General features: G+C 37.8%; 1 protein-coding gene across 11 annotated transcripts in view; it reads right to left on the reverse strand.

Annotated features, from left to right (window-relative positions):
- SOX6 (SRY-box 6) overlaps positions 1 to 26270 on the reverse strand; it is a 715392-nt gene that overhangs the window by 86245 nt on the left and 602877 nt on the right. For 7 of the 11 annotated variants that reach the window (XM_018059595.1, XM_018059594.1, XM_018059593.1 and 4 more), the window contains 3 exons: positions 10079 to 10228; positions 3643 to 3868; positions 451 to 638 (listed from right to left, as the gene is read on the reverse strand). In XM_018059595.1, coding sequence (XP_017915084.1) covers positions 451 to 638; positions 3643 to 3868; positions 10079 to 10228 — 564 coding nt within the window. The remainder of the gene's footprint in view (positions 1 to 450; positions 639 to 3642; positions 3869 to 10078; positions 10229 to 26270) is intronic. The other 4 variants (XM_018059591.1, XM_018059592.1, XM_018059598.1 and 1 more) reach the window with 1 other exon arrangement.

Here is a 26270-nt window from a genome sequence, read left to right on the forward strand (position 1 = left end):
TGATAAAGAATCTGATGAATCAAAAAAATAAACGAATGCATTTTGTAAGTTTCTCTGTTTTCTGTTTTGCTCAGGCTGATAGGAAACTTAGTAATAAATTCAATGATGAGTCATAATAATGTATTAGCCTTCACTGTGAGTATATATGCTTTTTTAAAATATTCTGATAGTCTGTAACCTCATATACCCCCTTTATTATAAGATATTTCTAACCTTTTGGAACGGGACAGAAAAACACCAATGGCAGGAGTTTGGGTGTTTGGTTGGGTACTAAGAGGGAAAAGGTTTATTTTTTAATCAGCAGTAATGCTTAAACATAATGCAAGACAGTCCTCAAGCTAGAAGCCCAAATCTTTGGCTGCAGGTTGATGCGTTGGAGCCTGAAAAGAGCCAGATAAAAATGAGTCAATGGGTCTAGCAGAGCCAGTGAAGGAGGGAAGCAAGTTTTACCTTTTCATTCCTACAGTTGTTCAGCCCCATATTATTCAGGGTGGACAGTTTCCCATCAACACCATGTGGCTGTTGCTGTTGTTGCTCCCGCTGGATCTGTTCTCGCATCTTCCGAGCCTCCTGAATAGCTTTCATCACTGTATCCTGATCCCCAAACAGGGCAGGAGAGTTGAGACTGGACAGGATATCTGCATACACAGGATGTATTATTAGAGGGTTGTAAGGTTATACACAAAAAATACCGCTACTGTCCACTCCCCTGTAGAACACCACATTCTTTGAGCAAGGAAGGGGCTCGTTTGCTATTAAGAAAAATGCAATAGACCACAGAAACCCAGGGTAACTGACATGTGCTGGGTTTTTTGTTTTCAGTTCTTGGAGGATACCCTAGCATTTCAGTTTATCTGGGCTCTGTTAACCCGCTTCCTCACAAATGTAGGTTCCTAGATTCCTATATAAGTATACATGCATACACACACACATACGTTTTCTGGTTATATTTAACAATTAGTGGGGGAGTAGTTGGGATGAAAGTGGTAGGAAGGGGCACAGAGACATCTGTGCAGGCTGCCCATTATATTTAGTATGCTAATGCAGGAAAGCTGTTTCTGGCCCAGCCAAAAAAAAAAAAAAAAAAAAATCTGTGAGGCCACACACATCTTTTAGTGATATCTGTATCTGTGTGTTCATATGCCCACTGCAGGAGAGAGGGGGTGGGAAGGAATACACCACACTCTCTGTTCCCCAGTCACTGGCTGGTTAATGAAGCATTCCACTCATGCTGCCTCAGTTACTTAAGAAGAGAATGACAACCCATTTCCTACCCACAACCTGAACACCCACTGCTCTCAGTTCCCTGCCTTCTTGACAGTGAGGCTGAATGTGCGGGAATGGAATTTATATAAGGATAAACCTTAAAATAAAGTGAAAATATTTACTTTCATTATATTCCATGCAGCACAGAAGGACAAAATTTTAAATTAAACTAAATTTCCTCTATATCTTGCATTTTATTGTAGGTTAAAATCGATACTTTAGATTAGCTTTTCCAATTTTAGATAAAAAGAAGGCAACTGACTGACAGATTTCAGCTGCTGTGGTAAAGTTCAATGTGATGAGCTTGTGTGTTTCCTGGTATGAGCATTTTATAGCACACGTATGTGTGTATGTATATATGTGTGTGTGGATCTGTGTATGTGCACACACCTCACAGAGACAGATGGGACAGAGGAAACCAGACTATGATCAAGCTCACGTCTATGTGTGTGCCGTACATGTGCTTATCACTCGAGTTTAGAAAATATTCCCAACGCTATCTATGGAAAAGTTTTAGAAAGTTAAACAGCCACTTTTTAGCAAATAGAAACCCTGTATCTTTAGCTCTGAAGCTTTTCTGATTAAAAAAGAAAATCCATCCAGTATTGTGTGAACACGGGTGCTATTACTTCAGCTCATTTCTAGTTCACGATCTAAGGAATACACTCTGCTAAGATGTAAACTCCAAAAGAACAAGGGCCTGTACAGTCATTTTTGTCCCCCACTATGCTAAGTACAGAAAACAAATACTTTCCAAATAAAATTTAGAAGTGGTTTATACCAGGGCCATTTCAAGATCAAACCTATTATTTATCCTCATGTTGGCTTTTTCCCCTCATCTCACAACTTTCAATAATCCAGTGATCATATTCACATGCTGGGAATGATTCATTTCTCTTTGCCACAGTGATCCCACTGACTTGGAGTGAAATCTCTGGGCCCCTAAAAGAGTGTTCTGACTCAAAAAGAGGATAGACTGCTGGGTAGATCCTAATGTCCCCAGTTTCAGTAAGGAAGATTTACATCTCATCATCAGAAGAGCCACTTAAGATTCAGCATTGTTCAACAAACGTTCCAACAATGAGTTTTCAAAAGGAGCACTGAGTTATATGTGAGAAGACCTGGACTTTAGTTTTAACTCTGCTAATTAATAGCTACATGGCTGTGGGTGAGTCATTTTATCTGAAAGACGACAGTTTATTATACAAGAATAACAATAACATACTACCTAACTCATAAGATGATAGTAAAAAATCAAATGAGATAAGATAGACAAAATGTTTGGTTAAACTGTAAATGGCTACACTTATACATTATTTTATTTATTGCTGTAAGCAATTCAGGCTAAAGGATTAAATAAAACATGGAAGGTAATGTGGTAAAGAAATGCTGGTTCTAGTCCCAAATCCCTTTGAACTTCTGTGTCTTTATTGGAAAATTAAGAAACTTATAGAGCATGGTAATAATAATGTTCATATTTACTTGCCTCTCTGCCACTGACAAGTGCTTTCGCAATTACTGTTTCATTCCACATGTATTTGTAAATGCGTTGGTATTTGGCTGTCTAGTCTTTTTGGTTGCATGCCTTCTGGGTTCCAGATACCATGTTAGAGACTTTGTATACATACATTTCTGTCTTAATTCTCATACCAACCTATAAGCTAGGAAATAATATTTCCTTTCCAGAGATTAGGAAACTGAGTTAAAAAAATATTAAATAATTTTCACAGGGTCACACAGCTAGTAAGTAAAGGCTCTTTCTCAGTTCAAGGCTGCCTGATGCCAGATCCCCTTTATCCCCTATACTTCTCACACCTGGGTATGACTATCCCTAGAGACAATTGGCAGTGTATCAGAGAATGTAAGAAGACTGAGGATCACTATGACATATCTTACTAGATATCAACTTTATTTTATATGATGTCACTAAGTGTCATTCATATTTGCTTCAGTGGAAAACTGATATGGGATAAGGTATAAAATTCACATTTTACAAAGAAAACAAAATTTCAAAAAATTCTGGACTTTTGGCAGGCAGCTTTTAGGCCAGGCTCCTTTAGGCCCTTGGAGAGTTCACGGCCACTCTTACTCTGCCTAGAGTCACTTCAGTGGCAAAGCACTGACTCAACACAGAAATTTCTAAGTCTCTGATTGCTGGATCTAACTCATCATCATTGGGAGAATGCATCCAACAGGATTTATATTCTAACCTTTCCTGAAAGTTCTAGTCACCTAAGACGCCACACTGGGTTATGCTTTAGTAGAAAAGAATTTACTTTTACATTATTTACTTTCAGTATTTAAATTTTTCTTGGACTAAAGAATACTTTGAAAACAAGAATCAGTCATCATTAAACGCATTTTGCTTTCTTTTACCTAATTCATAAGTCTCTTCCTGGTGTTGACTTTTCCATTTACCTAAAGAGGATCCTCTTCCCAAGCTTCCTCCAATGGGGCTGGGGATGCTGCTTTTGTTAGGCAGATTGACAGGGCTGGTTTTGCTGGCTGGGAAGAGGCTCTGGGTGGGAGATGTTGGGGACTTTACAGGCTCAGCTGTCTTGGGTCGGGATGAGAGATTCAGCGGCTGCGCTGCTGCTTCATCCTACAAGAGTTTAACATAAATAATTATTAAAAAAAAACAGACAAATGAAGCACATTATCACTTAGTAAGCCACAGTTATTTTACACCTCAGAGACAATGCCACATTCTCCACAATAATAACAAAAGAAGCTAATTATCTACCTCCTTGAAGATTCATCGGAAGGAAACCTCATTAATTTCCCTGTGTTATGCTTCTATTTACATTAACTGTGTAGTTGGATCATTCTTTTTGCCAAATTAAAATCTGAATTAGCTCACATTACAGCTTAATTTCCTAATGTGTTTTCAGGGATCCAAATTAACCTAGGGCATTTACAAAGAATTATTTAAAATTTCAGCAGCTCTGTAGTGCTTTTGTGTTATTCTCTCTGAAAAGTTCCTGGAACTATAAATGGGCTCTGCCACTAATTTTTTAATATATATTTTAAATCAAACAATTGTAAGTACTTTAAAAATGGAAACACTGTAAGCCTTCTTCTGCTCTCCTGGGCCTTTGCCCAGAGAGCCACATGCCACAGCATGGCTTCTATGTGGCTTTCTGGGTGTGGGCGCTCTTCATGGTCTCTATTCTGGTTTCTATTCATGTTTAAAATTAATTTTTGTAAAGAGCAAAGACACATTATAATTATGTTTTACATACCATGCTATATGCAATTTATTTTTCATGTCTAAAGTGATGTCTCTTTATATTCTTTGCTACATATATTTACAGAATGTCTATTTTAAGATGCCAGTTCTTCTATACTGAGCACAGTATTCAAATATCTGGCTTGTAACTCTGGTTTTACCAGGAGCTTGAAAGCTAAGCTCTTTACCTTTTTTTTGTTTCATTTATTCTGCCATGTAACACCCTTAACACTTTCATCATTCTAGAAATTTAATTGCAATATGAACATACTCATTTAAACGCTAGGTTTTTAAGATCTGCAGTATTGTGTTTAAAATAAAATTTCCAGCAAATGTTAACTCCTCTTTTGCTTCTGAGAAGGCACAAAGAACTTGCTTTTCACGTCATTGTTTAGAACACAGAGTAGAGCTTGGAAACTGAACTTTCTCCGCTATGGCAAACATGTCACTTCTCTGGGACTCAATTTCTTCATCTATAGAAAGGAGGGCCTGATTCTAGCTGATCTCTAAGGCCTCTTCCAGCACTAATGGTCATTGTTTGAGTGGGAACAAACAGGGAGGCCAGAAGATAGTTATCAGGAGGGAGGATTAGAAAGAGAAAATGAAAATAACATGCACAAAAGAGCCCCTGTGCCTAAGATTGTGCTGGATATTTTCAAGTATATTAGCTCATTTAACTACCAATAACTATGAGACTGGGCAGTAGTATTCTACATTTACAAAGAAAGAAGCAGCCAAAGTGATAAAATGACCATACAAAACCGTGCATGGAAGGACAGAATTTGAATTATAGTTTTCTAGGCTCCAAATCCCAGGCACTTTTTTTCTTTACTGAATTATCAGATAAAATAAGTCATTTGTTTGTTTGTTTGTCTTGGTAGGGAATAAGTAATCTGGGACATCTATGGTGCAATGTACTTTTATCTCCATCTAGATATACGATAGGTTCTCAGGAAACATAGTTGCATCCCTCACAAACGGTGCTTAATTAAAGTTTACTTGCCTTTGCTCTGAATTCAAAGGATATTTAGACTAGTTAGTTCCTTTGCTCATTTCTCAATAACAGTGATTTCTAAGTTAGGTATTTAGTTAGTTTTCTCCACATTTCTTTTACTTCACCAAGTTTCTTATGATCCCTTAGTTCAGCGTCTTCTTCACATTTGGAAAATTTTCAGCCATTACTTTTTAAAACATATTTTCCGTCCCTTCCTTCTCCTTCTGGGGCTCTATTTGTATATATTAGGCCATTTGATGTTCTACAGCACTGATAGTCTTTTTTTCTATGTATTTCATTTTGGACAGTTTCATTGTTATGTCATCAAGCTCACTAGTCTTTTCCTCTGTAATATCTAATCTGTTGCTATTCCAAATCAATACCAATCCAGTGTACTTTTCATCTCAAACACTGTATTTTTCATCTCCAGGCATTCAATATGAATTTTCCATGTCCTGCCTTATAATGTTCATGTTTCTTGAATATATGGAGTTTATAATATCTCATTTTATAATTCTTTTTTGAATATAGGCAAACTTCAGAGACATTATGAGTTTGGTTTCAGACCACTGCAATAAATCAAATAACCCAATAAAGTGAATCACATGAATTTTTGGTTTCCCAGTGCATGTAAAGGTTATGTTTATACAATACAGTAGTCTATTAAATGTGCAACAGCATTATATCTAAAAAACAATGTATACACCTTAATTAAAAATAATTTTTTGCTAAAAAAAATTGCTAACCATCATCTGACTGTGCAGGATTGCCATAAACCTTCAATTTGTAAAAAGTACAATAGCTGTGAAGCACAATAAAGTGAAGCTCAATAAAAAAGTATGACTACATATTCTAATTTATTATTTAGTCTTACAATTCAATAATTTCCATTTCTACCAACAATGCCACTGAGCACGGGAAGCCCTGATTAACTCCCAATCAAGTCAATTCTTTTCCACCATGGCAGGCCTGCTGTTCATCCTCACAGCTTGTCCTGGCCCAACAGATACTTTGTGGGTGAAGAGAAGCAGATAGGCTTACTTCTTCACTTGGTCTAGTTGAAAGTCTCTTTTAAGAGCTGTTTTTATTGTCTTATCTAGTAATTTCATCACCTGTGTTATTTTGAGGTTTATCTCTAATAATCGATTTATTCTTCTCATTATTTTTCACATTTTCTTGCAAGCCTGATAATTATTGAACAGATGCTCCACATTGAGATTTTTACAGTGTTGGATTTCAGTTTGTATGTTACCTTAAATATTTGTGGACTTTGTTCTAAGACATGGAGAGCCTTACCAGGCTTGCTTTTAAACTGAGTTAGGGAGGTATAGGGATAATTTGGCCTTACTAGAGAAGGCAATGGCACCCCACTCCAGTACTCTTGCCTGGAAAATCCCATGGACAGAGGAGCCTGGTAGGCTACAGTCCATGGGGTCGCGAAGAGTCAGACACGACTGAGTGACTTCACTTTCACTTTTCACTTGCATGCATTGGAGAAGGAAATGGCAACCCACTCCAGTATTCTTGCCTAGAGAATCCCAGGGATGGGGGAGCCTGGTGGGCTGCCGTCTATGGGGTCTCACAGAGTCGGACACGACTGAAGCGACTTAGCAGTAGCAGCAGCAGTGAAGCCCATGGGGTTGCTAAGAGTCGGATATGACCGAGTGACTTCACTTTAACTTTTCACTGTCATGCATTGGAGAAGGAAACAGCAACCCACTCCAGTATTCTTGCCTAGAGAATCCCAGGGACCGGGGGGCCTGGTGGGCTGCTGTTTCTGGGGTTGCACAGAGTCGGACACGACTGAAGTGACTTAGCAGCTGCAGTGAAGTAATACCCTGCTAGGGACTCTACTTGGTGCCCATGTGCCAAGAGATCTTTCCAACCTGGCCAACGGGAATACAAATCATTCTCAGTTCTTCACAAACCTTGTAGTGGTTTTGCCTGCTGCATCTTGCTTTCCCTCTGGCCTCAGGTAGTTTCCTCACATGCATGTGCTGCTCAATACTCAGCTAACTACAGGGAAACCCTCTGCGGATCTCCTGTGCCCTCTCTCTATACTTTCTCTCACAAATTCCATGTACCTTGGCAGCTTGAAACTCTGAAGTCTTGTCTCTCTACTCAGGAAGCCTGCCAAGCAGCATGTGGGGAACCCCCACATACACACCGCACTATTGCCTGGAAGCTCTCTCAAGACAGTAAGCTGGAACAACTGGGGTGCTTGCCTCACTTGTTTCTCTTCTATCAGAGGCCACTCTCCTGTACTCCTACTGGAAATGTCGGAAACCACTGTTTTATATTTTGTCTTGAGTTTTACTTCTTTAAGTTTGGAGAGTAAATAGAATCCCTGTTCCTCCATAACGGTTTGAAATGGAAAACTTCTTGGTTTCTTTTAGAATCTCTCTGGGTATACAACCAGATATTTCAATCACAATGACTATTACCACCTACCAGCATCTTTATTATCATCAGATTATCATCAACATCATTGCTATACTAACATTTATGAAATATTTACTATATGCTAGAGGATGTATTATCTCATTGAAGACCCATAATAATATTAACCTTCAGATTGCAGAGGCAAAAACTAACGCTATAAGAAGTTAAGTAACTTGCCCAAGGCGACACACCTAATGAAAGTCATAGAACTGACATTTGAACAGAAACAGCCTAACTACTGATGCTGACCACTGTAACAAATAAAATCCTTCAGGGGAGAAAGGAGCAGAAGACCATCCACTTTTATTTTTATCACCTTCAGCTAACAATGCCCTAGGTTACATAGTCATGTTATATACAGAGGGAAAGATTGACTATAGGCAGAAACATGAGATATTTTAGTGACCATAATTCTTCCAATTAGCAAAACATAAGATTATTTTTAGAACTTCTACAATAATAGGTTGGAGCTATCTTAAAAATTTAAAGCATTTGCTTTATGTCTTAGTTGATATAGTTTTATTCACACATACAATAAACAATCTAATAAGTATGATAAATGTTTCCTTTGTTATTAACATAAAGTAGAGTCAAGTTAAATTATACAGAGAGCTCCCTAAGAATTTGTATGTGGTCAAGTGAGTAATAAAATTCAGTTGGCCCACAAAGCTGGAATGGTAAAAGCAGATATAAACTTGAATCTAACCAGGGAACATTTTACTCATCCAGTAAAGGCTTGGTTTGGTGCAATTCCATTTGGCCAACTCACTTATAAAATGACTTTTTCATGTTAAAATATTTAATACTCAATACCTCAAGTCACTGATGTTTGATATGCTTATACTCTAACAACTATAGTTAAACAAAGTGCTTTGGTTTGAATTGTAGTGTTCTCTTACTCACAAAAAGAAACTCTTGGAACACAAAATAGTCTGTTTCCATAAGTTAATGCTATCTTATTAAATGTAAAGCCCCTATTGTCATATCTCAATATTTCAAACCACAAAGCATAAATGTTCATCTACTTCTTTGGAGAACCTAAAGGCATGGGGGACATTAAATTAATTCCTTTGGACAGGCACAAGCAGAACTATCCCTCTTAATTATGTTTACTCTTTTTTTAATCTTTGGTATTTGGGATCCATATTTTCAATGGCTTTCCTGAAGTCTCGAAATCCCTAACTACAAGTTTTAGAAAATAAAACAATTTCAGTAATTTTGTGGACTTCAATGCTGTTTCGTTAGCCTTAGATATTTCCCACGTAATGAAGTAACAACGGCAAAATTTCTCCAAAGGCAGTACTTTGGACACATACAATAATATATCGGTGCTTAGTGTATCCTTCAAAGTAAGTAAGTCAATGATATAAAAGAATTGTTTCTTTGAACTTTCTGAATTTTTTAATTCAATATAGGAAGCAGAAACAATCATAAAAACCTATAAGCACCAGCTGCAGCACAAAGTTAGACTGGATCACCAGTTCCCCTCTGTTACCATGTACTTCCTGGTTATACCATTTTAAGACACTGAAAATCAGTGAGAAAAGGATCTGTTAATGTTTCAGTCATAACTTGGGTGATCCTATTTATCCTATCACAACTATATGTGGCATCAAAGCATAAATAGATTATGACACCACTCATTCCTCAAAGCCCACATTTATAACTATTGTTTGAGGGAGAGAGACCTTTACCATCAAACCATATAAAGGTCCAGCATCGGATCCTCTTTCTTTCTTGTCAATCTAAAGTTTTGAGATCCTCCTCCTCTAGCACTATAAGTTGGTTCCCCACCTGTTTAAAGTTAGAGAGAAGTGTCACAAGACTATGACAAAGACTGGTAATAAAACCATGGCCATACATGCCAATGAACGTTAAAAAATAAAAGCTAGAATCCAAAAGGGAAAAACTCTTGAGAAGTAAGTTTGCAGATTTAGGTAAAGATCTCACAATATGGCACTATTGTTATCAAAAGGGAAACACCTGTTTCTCAGTGCTCAATCATGAAATTCACCATAAAGAGGAACATTTTGGGGTTCCTTTATGTTGCTTTGCTTCCTGCTGTTTATGCCCAGCACAGCCTGGTTCACTACCTTTCTTGTGAAGCTATTTTCCAAACTGTTTCCATAATCCTGCAAAGCAAATACCTTAACTTGAGTTACAGGGCTGGTCCCTCTCTTTTCATTTTTTATCCCAGTAGGTGAGACTGCCCCTGCTGTGTTTGGTGGCTGTGGAGTTGATGGCATCTTTGCTCCAGGTGACACCTGCATGCTGGCCAGCTGAGCGGCATAGAGCTGCTGCAAAACAGGGAAGACAAAAATCATCTCTTTAAATGCAGCTGAAACAGAGCTTCCAAAAAAACTTACCGTATTGTTAGATAACTATTTCTCTGAATACTTTGAAATTTCTCTTTCACTATTTTTAAAGAAGAATATAAAAAATAATAAATAGTATAACAGAAAGAAAGAGCAGTGCTATGGGAGCCATTATTCTGTTCCTGGTCCTTCTAAAAATAAGTTTAGGACCTTAAACAAAGGATTGACTTGCTCTGGAACTCAGTTTCTTCAATCGTACAGAAAGGAATTTGATTAAATGGTCTCAAATATTCTTTTGAGTACTTAAAATCATTATAAAGTGCATTAAATGTTGTTATGTCCATTCATGTAATTTTAATATTCATGAACTAAGAAACTGATCTAAACTTTCCTAGGCACTTCTGGAAGAACATCATTCCAATTCAGTACTGACTAAACTTTTCTAGGGATGCTGACCCCTCTGGGTGTTAAGAATGCTGCCCTCAAGATCCCTAAGGCCCAGTAGCAGTCCCTCCTTCCTCTATGCTGCATATAGCATAATCCTAAAGAGAATATAGCCAGATTTGTGGAGGAAAAAAGTCAAGTTTCTTTTTCCTAGCACAGGATGTGAAATCCTTAACTGTCGATTTATTAGCTTTGGGGTGAAACTGGTGATAAATAAATGCGTTAATCTGTTACGGTTAACCAGAATTCAGATACCTCAATTTTAACACAATTTCATGCTTGAAAACGCCATTCAAATATTTTCTTTTCTTCTTATCATCAAGATTAAGCCATTACCTTGATAGTCATATTTTTGTCATAATAAATAGAAAGCTTCCTAGTTCATCAACCACAGAGAAAACAGCTCAAACTTTGCCATATTAGTAGAGGAGAAAAAACAGGTGGTTTGTATGTAATTTCTAGCATTACTATCATTCAGATGGACAAATAAAAAAAATTACAGTAATCAAAAACAGACCTTTCAGCACATGTAATTAAATGAAAGCTTAATAAAGAATAATTTGCAAGAGCCAGATGTGCTTATGTCACGATTGTTGCTTTCTTTGGAACAATTTCTCTAATATAACAAGCCTCTAAAGAAATTAAAGTTTCATAATTCTGTATGCGCAATGACTCAGTGGCAAGAAAAATTCACAAGTAATAGCCAGTCAAACTGCTAGAACTTCAGGGAGAAAAAGGACTGTCTTGTTTCCTTTTTACTCTGTTACACTCTTTTCTTTTAAAATTCAGCCAGGTGTCTTCAGAAAGTGCGGGAGTGGGGGTGGGATGGAGTCGGTGCTAAGCCAGTGAGGGAACATTCTATACTGAATGGAGTGGAGATGGTTGAGAGTTGGAAAAGTAATGACTATATGGCGATAAATGGTGGCTGGTATCATCACTAATATGCCTTACTATTGAGTATTAAAGAATCAGGAAAACTTAGACAGGCAAGAATCCTTAGAAATCATTTATGTCTTCATTTTAGCTCCTGATTCACAAGATCAGAAGAAAGTCAATTTTACTCAATCTCGAGTCCTTGAGGAAACTTCAACCAGTGAAGAAAAGCTGAAAAACAAATCGTTGGACACAAATCTATTTTTTTTTAAGCTGATTAAATTCAGAAATCCTTCAAAATAATTGAACATTATAGTTGCTTTTTAGAAACAGAGTAGTGTTAACTGCTTCTTCTAAAGTTTTAACAATCATTTATTTTATATTTCTTTCTTAGGATTGTACTTAGAAAGACAAGATTCCTTAAGAATTGTGATTTCTTGGAGTTCCTTGGGTGCTGTGGTTACTGATACATTAGATGTAGGAAGAAGTATAGCCATAGTTTATAAAACTTACAGAGCTGGGTAAACTGGACAGTAAAATATTAGATAAGATTTAGTAGAATGAGCCTTGCAATAGAAGTCAGAAATTAAAGTATATTGTAAAGATAGAAAGCGCTCATGAAAATAAATATTTTCACATTCTAACAAAGTGTTTTAGATATAAGTATAGAGCTTTTCAGATTGAGGACTTTAGATCTCTCTTGGATAAAAGAATGCCATTTATTAATAGGCATAGGTTTACAGAATAATTTCACAAATAGCTCACCTTCTAAGCAAACATTAATTGAATATATTCTGTATGACAGGCTTTGTATTAGGAGCTGTGAAAGTAATTCAGTCGTGTCTGATTGTTTGTGACCCTGTGGACTATACAGTCCATGGAATTCTCTAGGCTAGAATACTGGACTGGGTAGCCTTTCTTTTCTCCAGGGGATCTTCCCAACCCAAGGATCAAACTCAGGTTTCCTGCATTGCAGGCAGATTCTTTACCAACTGAACTATCAGGGACGCCCAGGCTGGAGAAGAGAAGATCCACTGGAGAAGGGAAAAAGCTACCCATTCCAGGATTCTGGCCTGGAAAACTAGTCCATGCGGCTGCAAAGAGTCAGATGGGGCTGAGTGACTTTCACTTTCATCAGGACCTAAGGAGGCTTCAAAGTCTTGGAACACACTTATGGCTCTGGAGGGGATGTAAGATAAAGATCCTCAGCATTTCATTTATATCTTTCCTGCAAAGCTTATCACTTTTTAAAAACCTTGTGTATAGAGATGCACTGGTTTCCCTGCTGGCTCAGTGGTGAAGAACTCACCTGCCAATGCAGGAGAAGCAGGTTTGATCCCTGGATTGGGAAGATCACTTGGAGAAGGAAATGGCAACCCATTCCACTATTCTTGCCTGGGAAATCCCATTGACAGAGGAGCCTGGTGGGCTAGAGTCCACAGGGTTGCAAAAGAGTTGGCATGACTTTAGTGACTAGACAATACAGCTATACACATGCCTTACTATTTTTGATAAACTATAAGCTTATTGAAGTCATGATCAACCTAATTACTTTTGAATGCCTAGTATCAAGAATAGTGGATAGCAAATAAGAGATAATCAATCAATATTTTCTGAATTAATGTCCTATATAAAATTGCTGGATGTTAGGGAGGAGAGATATTATCCCTATAGATAAGGAAAAAGCAGTGGTATATGATTACATTTATTGTAAAAATGATGAATAATTTTATGGCAATGAGTTTTAAGATATAAAAGGAAAATAAATTCAGTCCAAATTAAATCATTCTATTTTAAGAAACTGTTTTCTTGAAGTCATGTTTAGAATGTTGACTAGATTGGTCCTGAATAACTACTGGCTTCACTAACTCACCTTACATTTTCCTAACACAAATTGTAGTACTAATTTTTTCTTCTTAGACTAATTACGTATAAATTTAAATTTTCCCTAAATTTTACTGCATTGTTTTCTGAAAAAAACATAAAATATTAGTTATTTAAATAAATAGCTTTAAGTTAGAAAACTCCTTTGAAAACTAATGGTTTAGGAGGGAAAATAGGTTCAGTTCACTTCATTCGCTCAGTCGTGTCCAACTGTTTGTGATCCCATGAATTGCAGCACGCCAGGCCTCCCTGTCTATCACCAACTCCCAGAGTTCACTCAAACTCATGCCCATCGAGTCGGTGATGCCATCCAGCCATCTCATCCTCTGTTGTCCCCATCTCCTCATGCCCCTGATCCCTCCCAGCATCAGAGTCTTTTCCAATGAGTCAACTCTTCGCATGAGGTGGCCAAAGTACTGGAGTTTCAGCTTCAGCATCATTCCTTCCAAAGAAATCCCAGGGCTGATCGCCTTCAGAATGGACTAGTTGGATCTCCTTGCTGTCCAAGGGACCCTCAGGAGTCTTCTCCAACACCACAGTTCAAAAGCATCAATTCTTCAGTGCTCAGCTTTCTTCACAGTCTAACTCTCACATCCACACATGACTACTGGAAAAACCATAGCCTTGACTAGATGGACCTTAGTCGGCAAAGTAATGTCTCTGCTTTTGAATATGCTATCTAGATTGGTCATTACTTTTCTTCCAAGGAGTAAGTGTCTTTTAATTTCATGGCTGCAGTCAGCATCTGCAGTGATTTTGGAGCCTAGAAAAATAAAGTCTGACACTGTTTCCACTGTTTCCCCATCTATTTCCCATGAAGTGATAGGACCACAAGCCATGATCTCAGTTTTCTGAATGTTGAGCTTTAAGCCAACTTTTTCACTCTCCTCTTTCACTTTCATCAAGAGGCTTTTTAGTTCCTCTTCACTTTCTGCCATAAGGGTGGTGTCATCTGCATATCCGAGGTTATTGATATTTCTCCCAGCAATCTTGATTCCAGCTTGCGCTTCTTCCAGCCCAGCGTTTCTCATGATGTACTCTGCATAGAAGTTAAATAAGCAGGGTGACAATACACAGCCTTGACGTACTCCTTTTCCTATTTGGAACCAGTCTGTTGTTCTATGTCCAGTTAAACTCTAGCTAATACCCTCTTTCAACAACACAAGAGAAGACTCTACATATGGACATCATCAGATGGTCGACACTGAAATCAGATTGATTATATTCTTTGCAGCCAAAGATGGAGAAGCTCTATACAGTCAGCAAAAACAATAGTGGGAGCTGACTGTGGCTCAGATCATGAACTCCTTATAGCCAAATTCAGACTAAAATTGAAGAAAGTGGAGAAAACCACTAGACCATTCAGTCTATGGTATGACCTAAATCAAATACAGTGGAAGTGAGAAATAGATTTAAGGGACTAGATCTGACAGACGGAGTGCCTGATGAACTATGGATGGAGGTCTGTGACATTGTACAGGAGACAGGAACCAAGACCATCCCCAAGAAAAAGAAATGTAAAAAAGCAAAATGGCTGTCTGAGGAGGCCTTACAAATAGCTGTGAAAAGACAGGAAGCAAAAGCAAAGGAGAAAAAGAAAGCTATACCCATTTGAGTTCAGAGTTCCAAAGAATAGCAAAGAGAGATAAGAAAGTCTTCCTCAGTGATCCATGCAAAGAAATAGAGGAAAACAATAGAATGGGAAAGATTAGAGATCTCTTAAAGAAAATTAGAGATGCCAAGGGAACATTTCATGGAAAGATGGGCTCAATAAAGGACAGAAATGGTATGGACCTAACAGAAGCAGAAGATATTAAGAAGAGGTGGCAAGAGTACACAGAAGAACTGTACAAAAAAGATCTTCACAACCCTGTTGATCACGATTGTGTGATCACTCACCTAGAGCCAGACATCCTAGAATGTGAAGTCAAGTGGGCCTTAGGAAGCGTCACTACAAACAAAGCTAGTGGAGGTGATGGAATTCCAGTTGAGCTATTTCAAATCCTGAAAGATGATGCTGTGAAAGTGCTGCACTCAATATGCCAGCAAATTTGGAAAACTCAACAGTGGCCACAGGACTGGAAAAGGTCAGTTTTCATTCCAATCCCGAAGAAAGGCAATGACAGAGAATGCTCAAATATAGCACAGTTGCACTCATCTCACAGGCTCGTAAAGTAATGCTCAAAACTCTCCAAGCCAGGCTTCAGCAATATGTGAACCGTGAACTTCCAGATGTTCAAGCTGGTTTTAGAAAAGGCAGAGGAACCAGAGATCAAATTGCCAACATCCGCTGGATCATTGAAAAAGCAAGAGAGTTCCAGAAAAACATCTATTTCTGCTTTATTAACTATGCCAAAGCCTTTGACTGTGTGGATCACAATAACCCGTGGAAAATTTTGAAAGAGATGGGCATACCAGATCACCTGACCTGCCTCTTGAGAAACCTGTATGCAGGTCAGGAAGCAACAGTTAGAACTGGACATGGAACAACTGACTGGTTCCAAATAGGAAAAGGAGTACGTCAAGGCTGTATATTGTCACCCTGCTTATTTAACTTCTATGCAGAGTACATCATGAGAAACCCTGGGCTGGAAGAAGCACAGGCTGGAATCAAGATTGCCGGGAGGAATGTCAATAACCTCAGATATGCAGATGACACCACCTTTAAGGCAGAAAGTGAAGAGGAACTTTTGAGCCTCTTGATGAAAGTGAAAGAGAAGATTGAAAAAGTTGGCTTAAAGCTCAACATTCAGAAAACTAAGATCATGGCATCTGGTCCCATCACTTCATGGGAAATAGGTGGAGAAACAGTGGAAACAGTGTCAGACTTTATTTTGGGGGGCTCCAAAATCACTGCAGATGGTGACTGCAGCCATGAAATTAAAAGATGCTTACTCCTTGGAAGGAAAGTTATGACCAACCTAAACAGCATTTTCAAAAGCAGAGACTATACTTTGCCAACAAAGGTCCGTCTAGTCAAGGCTATAGTTTTTCCAGTAGTCATGTATGGATGTGAGAGTTGGACTATAAAGAAAGCTGAGCACCGAAGAATTGATGCTTTTGAACTCTGGTGTTGGAGCAGACTCTTGAGAGTTCCTTGGACAGCAAGGAGATCCAACCAGTCCATCCTAAAGGAGAACATCTTGGGTGTTCATTGGGAGGACTGATGTTGAAGCTGAAACTCCAGTACTTTGGCCAACTGATGCAAAGAGCTTACTCTTTGGAAAAGACCCTGATGTTGGGAAAGATTGAGGGCAGGAGGAGAAGGGGACAACAGAGGATGAGATGGCTGGATGGCATCGTTGACTCGATGGACATGGATTTGGGTGGACTTTGGGAGTTGGTGATGGACAGGAAGGCCTGGCGTGCAGCAGCTCATGGGATTGGAAAGAGTCGGACATGACTGAGTGACAGAACTGAACTGAAGTACTACATAATAGTTTACAAAAATATCATTTCATGTAAGATTCTCAGATCATTGTTCATAGTTATAATGATGATGATAATGAACACTCATTTCCAAGCAACATTGAGGTTTAAAAAATCAACAATGTAGTAAAGCTTACATTAGCCTTAGACTAAGTCCTGTAAACTTTGATGAAAACTGTTTTTGTAAATATAGGTCTTTCCATGTTAATTTTGCAAAAATGTTCAGTGGTCATTTGGGATATTGAATTGTCTCTTTATCCAAAATATATAAAAGACATAGAATACATACATGTAAAAATGAGCCTAGCTATATATTTTTCAAAATTATAAAATCACTCATATTTTATAGGAGCACTTTAAGAAACACTTTCACTATTTTATGGCTAAAAAAATTCTACATTTATTATTAGTTCAGTTTTAATAAAGTAGCCAGTATTAAAATTTTTGTAAGCTGAACAGTAACATACTTAGTACCTACAACTGAAAGGAGCTTAACAGATCATTTAGTCTAGTCTGACCTCTTCATTGTACTGATAAGCCAAGGTCTAGAGAATAAAAGCAGCATGCCCAAGATCACATAGTTAGTACTGGAGGGAGAATAAGAACTCTTTAGTCCTCGTTTCAACATTATTATTTAAGTAGAAATGGATAGATGAACCAATCTTTGTACCTTTCAAGCACATTTCCAGTATTGGTGAATTTTTTCAATGGCAAACCTTTATTTAGTGTACTATTACCTAAATACTGTTCTAAACAATAGAAGTGCAACAAGCAACTCAGAAATGGTCCCTGTTTAACAGCACTATTAAACCCTTTGGAAGTAACTATGAATGATGGCTAGGATAAGTGCTGAGAAAGAAAACTATAGAATGTCAAGAGACTATCTAACAAGAGTATTTAACATAGTTTGGAGGATAAAAATAGTTTCTCTGAGGAAGTAATGCTTTGAGAACTACCCAGGTGGAAATGTTGATAGAGTATTCCAGAAAGAAGAAACATCAATTACCGTGGCTCTGAGCCAATAAAAGGAAAGAAAATAATGTTTTCAAGGAACTTAAAGAAGGCCAACAAGGCAGGACTATTGAGGGGACACAGAGTGGCATGGGAAGAGGCAAAAGAGGGAGAATCAAGACACAAAGACTCTTTTCTATGTTTCACTACCAGCTTATTGGCCAAACCTGTAAGTAAATTGGATTAAGAAAGTCCTATGACAATCTCACAAACCCACAAATATATACCTCTAGTTGTGTTTCAGGAGTCCTGTGTCCTGAGACTAGCCTTAAAGAAAAACCTGTTTTATATTTGTATTCTAGTGACACTTTTATAACTAAGTCCACTTAGATTTAACACAAAACAGTAGGTCCTACCAACCAAACTCAGCCTTACAGTGAAATTCTTGAGTGTCTTTGAGCACACACACCGGCCTTAGGTCTCATCAGTTTAGTTCAGTCGCTCAGGCATGTCTGACTCTTTGCGACCCCATGAATCACAGCACCATGGACAGCCTCCCTGTCCATAACCAACTCCCAGAGTTCACTCAGACTCACGTCCATCGAGTCAGTGATGCCATCCAGCCATCTCATCCTCTGTTGTCCCCTTCTCCTCCTGCCCCCTTCTCCTTCTGCCCCCAGTTCCTCCCAGCATCAGAGTCTTTTCCAATGAGTCAACTCTTCACATGAGGTGGCCAAAGTACTGGGGTTTCAGCTTCAGCATCATTCCTTCCAAAGAAATCCCAGGGCTGATCTTCTTCAGAATGGACTGGTTGGATCTCCTTGCAGTCCAAGGGACTCGCAAGAGTATTCTCCAACACCACAGTTCAAAAGCATCAATTCTTCAGCACTCAGCGTTCTTCACAGTCCAACTCTCACATCCATACATGACCACTGGAAAAACCATAGCCTTGACTAGATGGACCTTAGTCGGCAAAGTAATGTCTCTGCTTTTGAATATGCTATCTAGGTTGGTCATAACTTTCCTTCCAAGGAGTAAGAGTCTAATTTCATGGCTGCAGTCAGCATCTGCAGTGATTTTGGAGCCCCCCAAAATTAAGTCTGACACTGTTCCCACTGTTTCCCCATCTATTTCCCATGAAGATCAAGACCTAGGAAATATATTGTATCAGGGTCATTTTACAACACTACTGTATTGGGGAAGAAAGGCATGCTTTACCTCCCAAAGAGTCAAATTTATGTCAAATTATAATGGATGGTGTCACAGTGTATCTAATACTTACCATAATGTGAAATACACATTCTTCTATACCTGCTTTCTGTGATAAATCACATAAGATCTCCAAAGGAGAGCACCATAGAAAAAAAGGTGAAAGGACTTTTATTCTCATAATCGCATGATTTTCACGTCACCACTCATCCAGTCATTCAGTTATCACCCCTATTCATTCATGTGCTAATTCAACAAACATATATTGAGCACCATCTCAGTCAGGTACTATGCTAGGTATTTTACCCTTATTTTATTTCTCCTTGAAAATAGTTATGTATAATAGGAATTATTTTCCATCTTTGAATCAGTCTCACTTTAAAGACCATATGCATTCTGCTACTACATGTTAAAATTATTTAAAATAAGCTATACAGTGAATCACAATGAAACCCATTTCCTGTTCCTAACTACGAGACAAGAATCGTTTTCCAAGAAGAGATTCTGATATTGCTGCTCTTCTGAGCTGTTCTGACATCTTCCAGATGTCTCACAGCTACTTTTTCTAAAATAGTGCCTCACAGTTCTCAAATGGAGAAAGGAGAGTTAAGGGTACTACTACCAACCACTTTGAAGGAGTAAGGGGCACAATTTTTAGCTAAACTTCCTTCTCCAACCAAGCTGTGAGCCATAATAGAAGACTCCTGAAAGACCCTAGTGACATATGTTTAATAGACTGATAAAGTAAAAAAGAGCTATGCAAACTATGGGTAGAAATAGGAGAACCTGATAAAAAGGGAAGCTGACAGGGGCTTTAAATTGGCACCAGTAGGCTCTAGTATATGGAAACCAACAGTAAAGAAAAAGCAGACACGACTTCACACGCTGGATTCTCTTTGGAGTAAATTCTCCTGTGTTTTGTCATTTCAATTAGAAAGGGCATTTTAAAGTGGCCTGTCGGAATCTAACCCTGAGAGGAAAAAAAAAAAATTTCTCCTTCAAATACAACTCGCCTATTGGTAGCTAATGAAGAAAGGAGGAAAAGAGAAAATGCTATTCTATAAAAACATTCAATAGGCACTGACTTGAAGACTTCAACTCTCTCCTTTATATCCACCTGATTTACTGTGGTTCCATGTAAAGTCTGAGAATCCCAGGCTTCTAACCCAGGTTAACTCAGATTCTGTTCTCATATACTAGACACAACTTGGGGTGTCATAAGGAGATGTTGGAGAAACAAGCAGGTTGGGTAGGGTGGCATTCTTCAGGAAATGTCATTACTTACGTGACTGATGCTGCCTAACACTAGGGCCCAAGCCTGGCTCAGTTCACCAGGGATATCCTGGATTTTGTTACCCTCTCAAAACAATGCTGATGACCATTCTACCAACCAAGGAATGTTATAAAGCTGGGTAAGTTCAGCCGTGAGGCTGTAAGAAGGTGAAAAGGAGACGGGTAATTAAGCAGCTTGATTTAGTGCTTGTTCAGCACAGGGAAGAAAGCGTGTCAGTAATAAGTCATTACAGACTGAAGGAGGGGTGGGGGAGAGAGTTTAAAAATAATTTGAAAGAGATCACAAATACTTTTACTTCTCATAAACCTCCAATGTCAACAAAATGATCCAGGAAATATAGCTGTGGTTTTATGGAAGGAAAGAACTGAAGTCCTTGTTTTCAGCATAGAAGGCACTTGTTTAGCTATACCCCTCATATTTGACACCATCGAAAACTCGAGAGAGGAGCAACAGGGAAAGAGCAACTCCTCCCACTCATCACAGTCACATACTGGCTTAATTCCAAGTCAGCCCCCCTGGCCCTTCCGCATAATTTTTATTGCCATATTTTCCTTTCCTATTAACTGCTCCTATTTTTCATAATTCTACTCATCACTTTCTCCTTAAAGACTTGCCTGTCCACTGCCTCCTTTGTGTTCCCACTATATCTCTTTCTCTATCTCTGTGTACTTTCTCCAAACTGTGAGCTCCCTAACTAAGGGAAGAATAAAGTCTTATTTGTTTTTATGTCCCTAGAACCTAACTTAATGTCTCACAATTAATACATGCTCTGTTAATATGAACCATTAAAACCCCTTCATTTTGCTTTCTTGTCTCTGTCTCCTTAAAATTGCTATAATTTCTGCCCACGCTCTTTTCTTAGTATACTTTTCCTCACACCTTCTCCAAAAGGAACCCCAGAGATGGAGGTAATTTCTCTTCACTTATGTCTTCTTGAACCAATAAGCATGTGAATTCACCATGTAATGTATTGATTTTCTTGCAAAGAAACATCAGACAACACAATGTTAACAGAAGAAACAATTGTATACATGATTTAATCTGAGCCCTTTTCTTTACAGATGAAGAAAATGCAAGCCTAGAAAAGGAAGTTATTTGTATAAGCATATCAAGTGGTGAGCTGGGGGCTGAATGAAATCTAGAACCTAGGTTCCTTAATTTTCCCATTTAGTGTTCACAGGGACTCATTTCTCCTTGTGTTCCATTTTCCTGGGGGACTGACTGCAAATAGAATTTGTACATTCTATCAGAGCTTTTAGTTTGGACTCCATTCACCATTTCCCTGAGATTTAAAGAGAATGGAGTAAGCATTGGGCACCTGAGAATTATTTATGCTATAGAATTTTATTTTAATATTTGTCATAAGATATAATATTTTTAAATGTAACCACAGTATTTAGGTTAATTATAATGATATTAAGGTTTCTACAGATTTTTTAAATTAAAGTTTATGCAAATACACAGAAAGGGCAAAATTTGTCTCAGGTGAGAACAGACGTATTTCACCCCCTTTGAGACTTCTGCCATTTGTCTTCCCACGAAAAATCAAGGGAAAAATGGGACAAGCATTGAGTGTAAGCCACTGAAGAGCCAGGACCTGTTTAATTCATTTCATTATCCCCTGCAGCCGGCTCAAGAATGTCAAGTAAAGAAAAATGAATTGAAAAAGAGAGTTTTCCTGGCTAGAGATCATCTTGCCTATTTTCCCAAGCACTGAGTAGCTTGCTCCTCTGACATAACTCATTGTGTTAATGGGATGGGGAACAGGGGGGATATGCTGCATGTGAAGGAGAGGAGAAGCTGTGAAAAAAGGAAAAAAGAATAGAAAAGAGGTCCAGGTCAAAGGCCTTACCCTTACACAAAGAGAATTTTTTAAAAAAATTTGGAATCCATCAAATAACAGAGCATCCAGTGGTCTGCTTTAAAAAAAAAAAATCATTCTCTAATACCACTAATTCTATTTGAATGCACTTAGGAGAGCAATTTCCTTATGGAACACAGTTGCACAGAGCAAATACTAAAAACAAACAAATCCACCTCCAATAGTTTTAGCAAGAAAACTCAAATCTCTCACCGCTTCTTTCAAGCATCTTTTCTGTCAGGGTGCTAAATAAAATATGTAAACACATAAGGCTTTACTTACAGAAATAAAAGTTCAGTCATTGAAACAATTAGTAATTTGGTTCTTAAAGCAAGATATTCGAAGAGGTGATTAATGAGGGCAATTGGAAATCGGCATTATGGGAATGAATCTGTTTTCCTCTGTTTCCGAGAGATGGGCAGGCAATGCTGGAGAGATCCAGCTCTCTCAATGTGTTCCAAGTGCTACAGCTTGCATTTGTAAGGCTACTTTAACTCTCTAGTCACAAAGTCTTAGCTCATCAGAGAAGTCTTAAACAAATGCATCTTGACTCTACCAATAGGCTATAAAACTCATCAATGAGTCCAGAAGTTGAGTTTGAAATCCAGGCATTATTTCCCCAAAACTAAGTCACAAGGAATTTTTCAAAAGATATATCTGGGTGTGTGTTTAATAAAATACTTTTGGTTTAATAAACTCCTTTTTAATAAAAGTAAATAGTTCAATAAAGTGCTTTTCATATTTTCCGATATTCAAAAGCATTGTTTCTTTGTAACTGAAAGGTAAAGTTCATTCAAAACTTATTTAATGAGTAGCTACTCCTGGCCAGGTGCTATGCAAGAAATATAGAGGAGGTCAGGAAAACTAAAAGAAGGAAACATTTGAGTAGAGACCTGAAAGAAGTGAGGAAGCAAAGCAGGTCATTATCTGGGTAAGCACTTCAGACAGAGGCAAAGAAAAGGTGAAAGTCCTAAGACCAAGGGTGTGCTTATGTGTAGGTTTGCGAAACAGCAAGGCCAGTGAGGCTGCAGCTGAGTGAGCCGGGCAAACAGAAATAGGTCAGGTGTCAAAAAGAGAGCAAGGAGGTCAGATCATGCAGACCTTGAGTACTATCAGACCGACTTTGGATTCCACTCTGAGTCTCTGGGTTTCTAGGAAACACTATTACAACAACATGGCAGACCCGGAAATCCCTCAGCAATACCCACAGAAAAATCTGGAGGTGAGCCACTGCTGCCTTGCCTTGGCCTGTGGTGACTGCCAAGAAACCAGATGCTATTGCTTGAAAAATATTCTACAACTGTCTAGCTTCTATGCCCTTCAATTTCCAGCCATAATGAAGCCTCCAAAACAACACAGAATGAAGACAAATATGGGTAAGTATGCAATGAAAAAAGTTTTTAACTTGTTAAAAATATATCTTTGGGGAAAAATGCATGAAAAGACGGTATAATATTTTCTAAATGCTATTTTTTCCCTCTAATGAATGGATAGAACAAATATTGCTAGTTGGCAATAAACGTGTTTATTACATGAAAATATTTTACTTTTTTAAACTGTAAACTCTTTTAAGCTGGTTTTTAAAATCTCAGGAGATTTTGCAAGATTGAACGCAAGAATTATGCTAATGAACAAAATTTCATATCTATGATGAAATGTACAAACTTACTTTTAAAAAATCTCATATTAATAATAACATGAAATGTGCATTTGCAATCAATATTAAGAGATAAGGATGCATTTTGAATTCACTTTTAAGTGATCCAGTAAACTGGCAAGAAATAATGTAAAATATCCTCTTCTTCCCTTACTCTTATATTTTCTTCTGTATTTTTAAAATTCAAATAAATATTTTACACTGTTTAAGAGTCACATCTACTAACTTTCATTTTTAAACTGCAAATTATTAGTATTGCCAATTGGAGAACTTCAGCATATTTTGTAGTATGTAAATATGCCATCTGTATCCTACAGTAATACCCATGGCTTACTCCCTAATTAGCAGAAAGGACTGATACCTTATACATAGCAGCCATAGTAAAAATTATTTAAATAGTCTATCATAAACATACACTGTGTTCTATTATCACTAGACATGATACTGATACATATCTCAATAATCCACCTTGAGAAATCATTACAGCAGATGAAGCAGGTAATGGTTAATATAAAGGAATGAAGAAGAAGCTTAGAAAAATAAGGTTTACATGTTGCTATGAGCAGGATAATACAGTGATTAAGAATGCACACTCTTCAGTCAGAACCTACTAATTATGCGATCTCGGGAAAGTTATGTAATCTCTCAGTGCCTTAAATTTCCACATCTTTAAAATGGGAAGCTAATAGCACTTACTCCAAAAGATCTGTTGTATGGAATAAATGAATTAATGCACATAAATACTTAAAACAGGGGCTCACTATAAAGACTACTACTACACCATAAAGACTCAAAATCTGTAAGCTCTTAAATCTTTATTGGTATATCCTCTTAAACAGATGTCGCTCCAAAGACCTTATTCAGAAAATACTTGGCATTTTTACTTAATTTAACAAAAAAAATATTAGGAATACAAAGATTAAGAAGACAGGATGCCTTTCAGGTAGTCACACCAAGAATAGGAAGGAGAAGGGAAGAAAGACACATTATGGTACATTTACAAATTGCTACTGAGACACATCACTGGGAACAATTTTTTTTTTCCTCCCAGGTTTATTGAGGTACAATTGGTAAATAAAGTTGTGTAACTTTAATGTGGACACGTGATAATTTGATATGTGAATCTGTTGTGAAATGATTACTACAATGTAGGTAACACATCCATCAGAAATAGTTTTGACTGAGGACAGTTAGGTAGGTTTCACTTACAGTAGAGCCAAAAGAAAAAAAACCCCACCAGATCTTACGTTAGCTAAAAGTTTAAAAATAATCCTGTAAAATTATTTAACAACTACAAAAGTCCTGAGCAGAATGGGCACCAATCCCTTGTTGTTACAAGGGAGTGTTCAGGCTACTAGAATTTCTGTTCTGCTTTAGAAAGGTCTCCACCTCCAAGCCCATTTCTTTGGGCTAGTACCCAAAGACTGCTCTATAGAACTAAAATATTCACACTAAGGGCCAAAGTAACTTTGAGGAAGCCTTAAGATTTATAAAATGTATCACTTCTCTGAAAAAAGGGAAGCTACCCTTGGCTATTCATTGAGGGAACAGGAACGTTGCTTTGTTCTTGTTTTCATTGTTGGACAGAGAAAAGGCTTGAAGAATTCAAAGTCCTCATTTGCGGGTGGGGGGATGGATTTTCAGAATCGCAATATCTCCTCTAAGTCTACTGTAGCACCTCTAGAAAACTCTGGTTCCATGATGCAAAATCACAACTTTTCTTTGTAAAGAGGGCATAATTTCAAGAGGATCATGGAATATTTATGTCTCTATGCAGCTCTTTGAAGGAATAATGTTATGTTTTTGTGCCCATCGTGGGTCAGAGGTTCAAATCAGCACTTCTTTCTGTCACTTCTTATATGTTTTACTATAATTTACAGCTCAGTGAGAGGACACATAAAACAAAAGTGTCTATTTTATTTCAGCAACTAATTCTAGTTAATCAAAGATTTCCAGCCAAACAACCCAGCATGAAACTCTGCACGGAAAATTCGAGGAGAACAAAGCGTTTTGTCAAATAACACATCTCATGATGTAAACACATATGTCTCTTAAAGGAAATTTTATCGTCTCCACATTATCGGCATACAAAAGAAGCATTCTTGTCACAGACCTGGTGCGGCTGAGGAGTCATCGTCATTGGAAACAAGAGCCTGATTAGGTTCCCACACAGATATGAATAGACTTTCCTTTTTTAGTGAAATAGCTGCTTTTATTCCTTTTTAAAACAGACTGGTAATTGTCACCCTAAAAACACTGAATTGTACTAGGGGCAACATTTGTTTCTGCTTTTTTTTTCCCCCATCTTTTTAGAATCAGCCAATAACATTACTATCCCTTCTGGTTGGTCCTCTTCTGGAAAGTCTGAGTTAATCCACAGCTGTGTGAATGTGAAAAAGGGACACAGCAGGCTAAGTCTGTT

Source organism: Capra hircus, chromosome 15 (assembly GCF_001704415.2).
Source record: "Capra hircus breed San Clemente chromosome 15, ASM170441v1, whole genome shotgun sequence".
Taxonomy (NCBI): Eukaryota; Metazoa; Chordata; class Mammalia; order Artiodactyla; family Bovidae; genus Capra; species Capra hircus.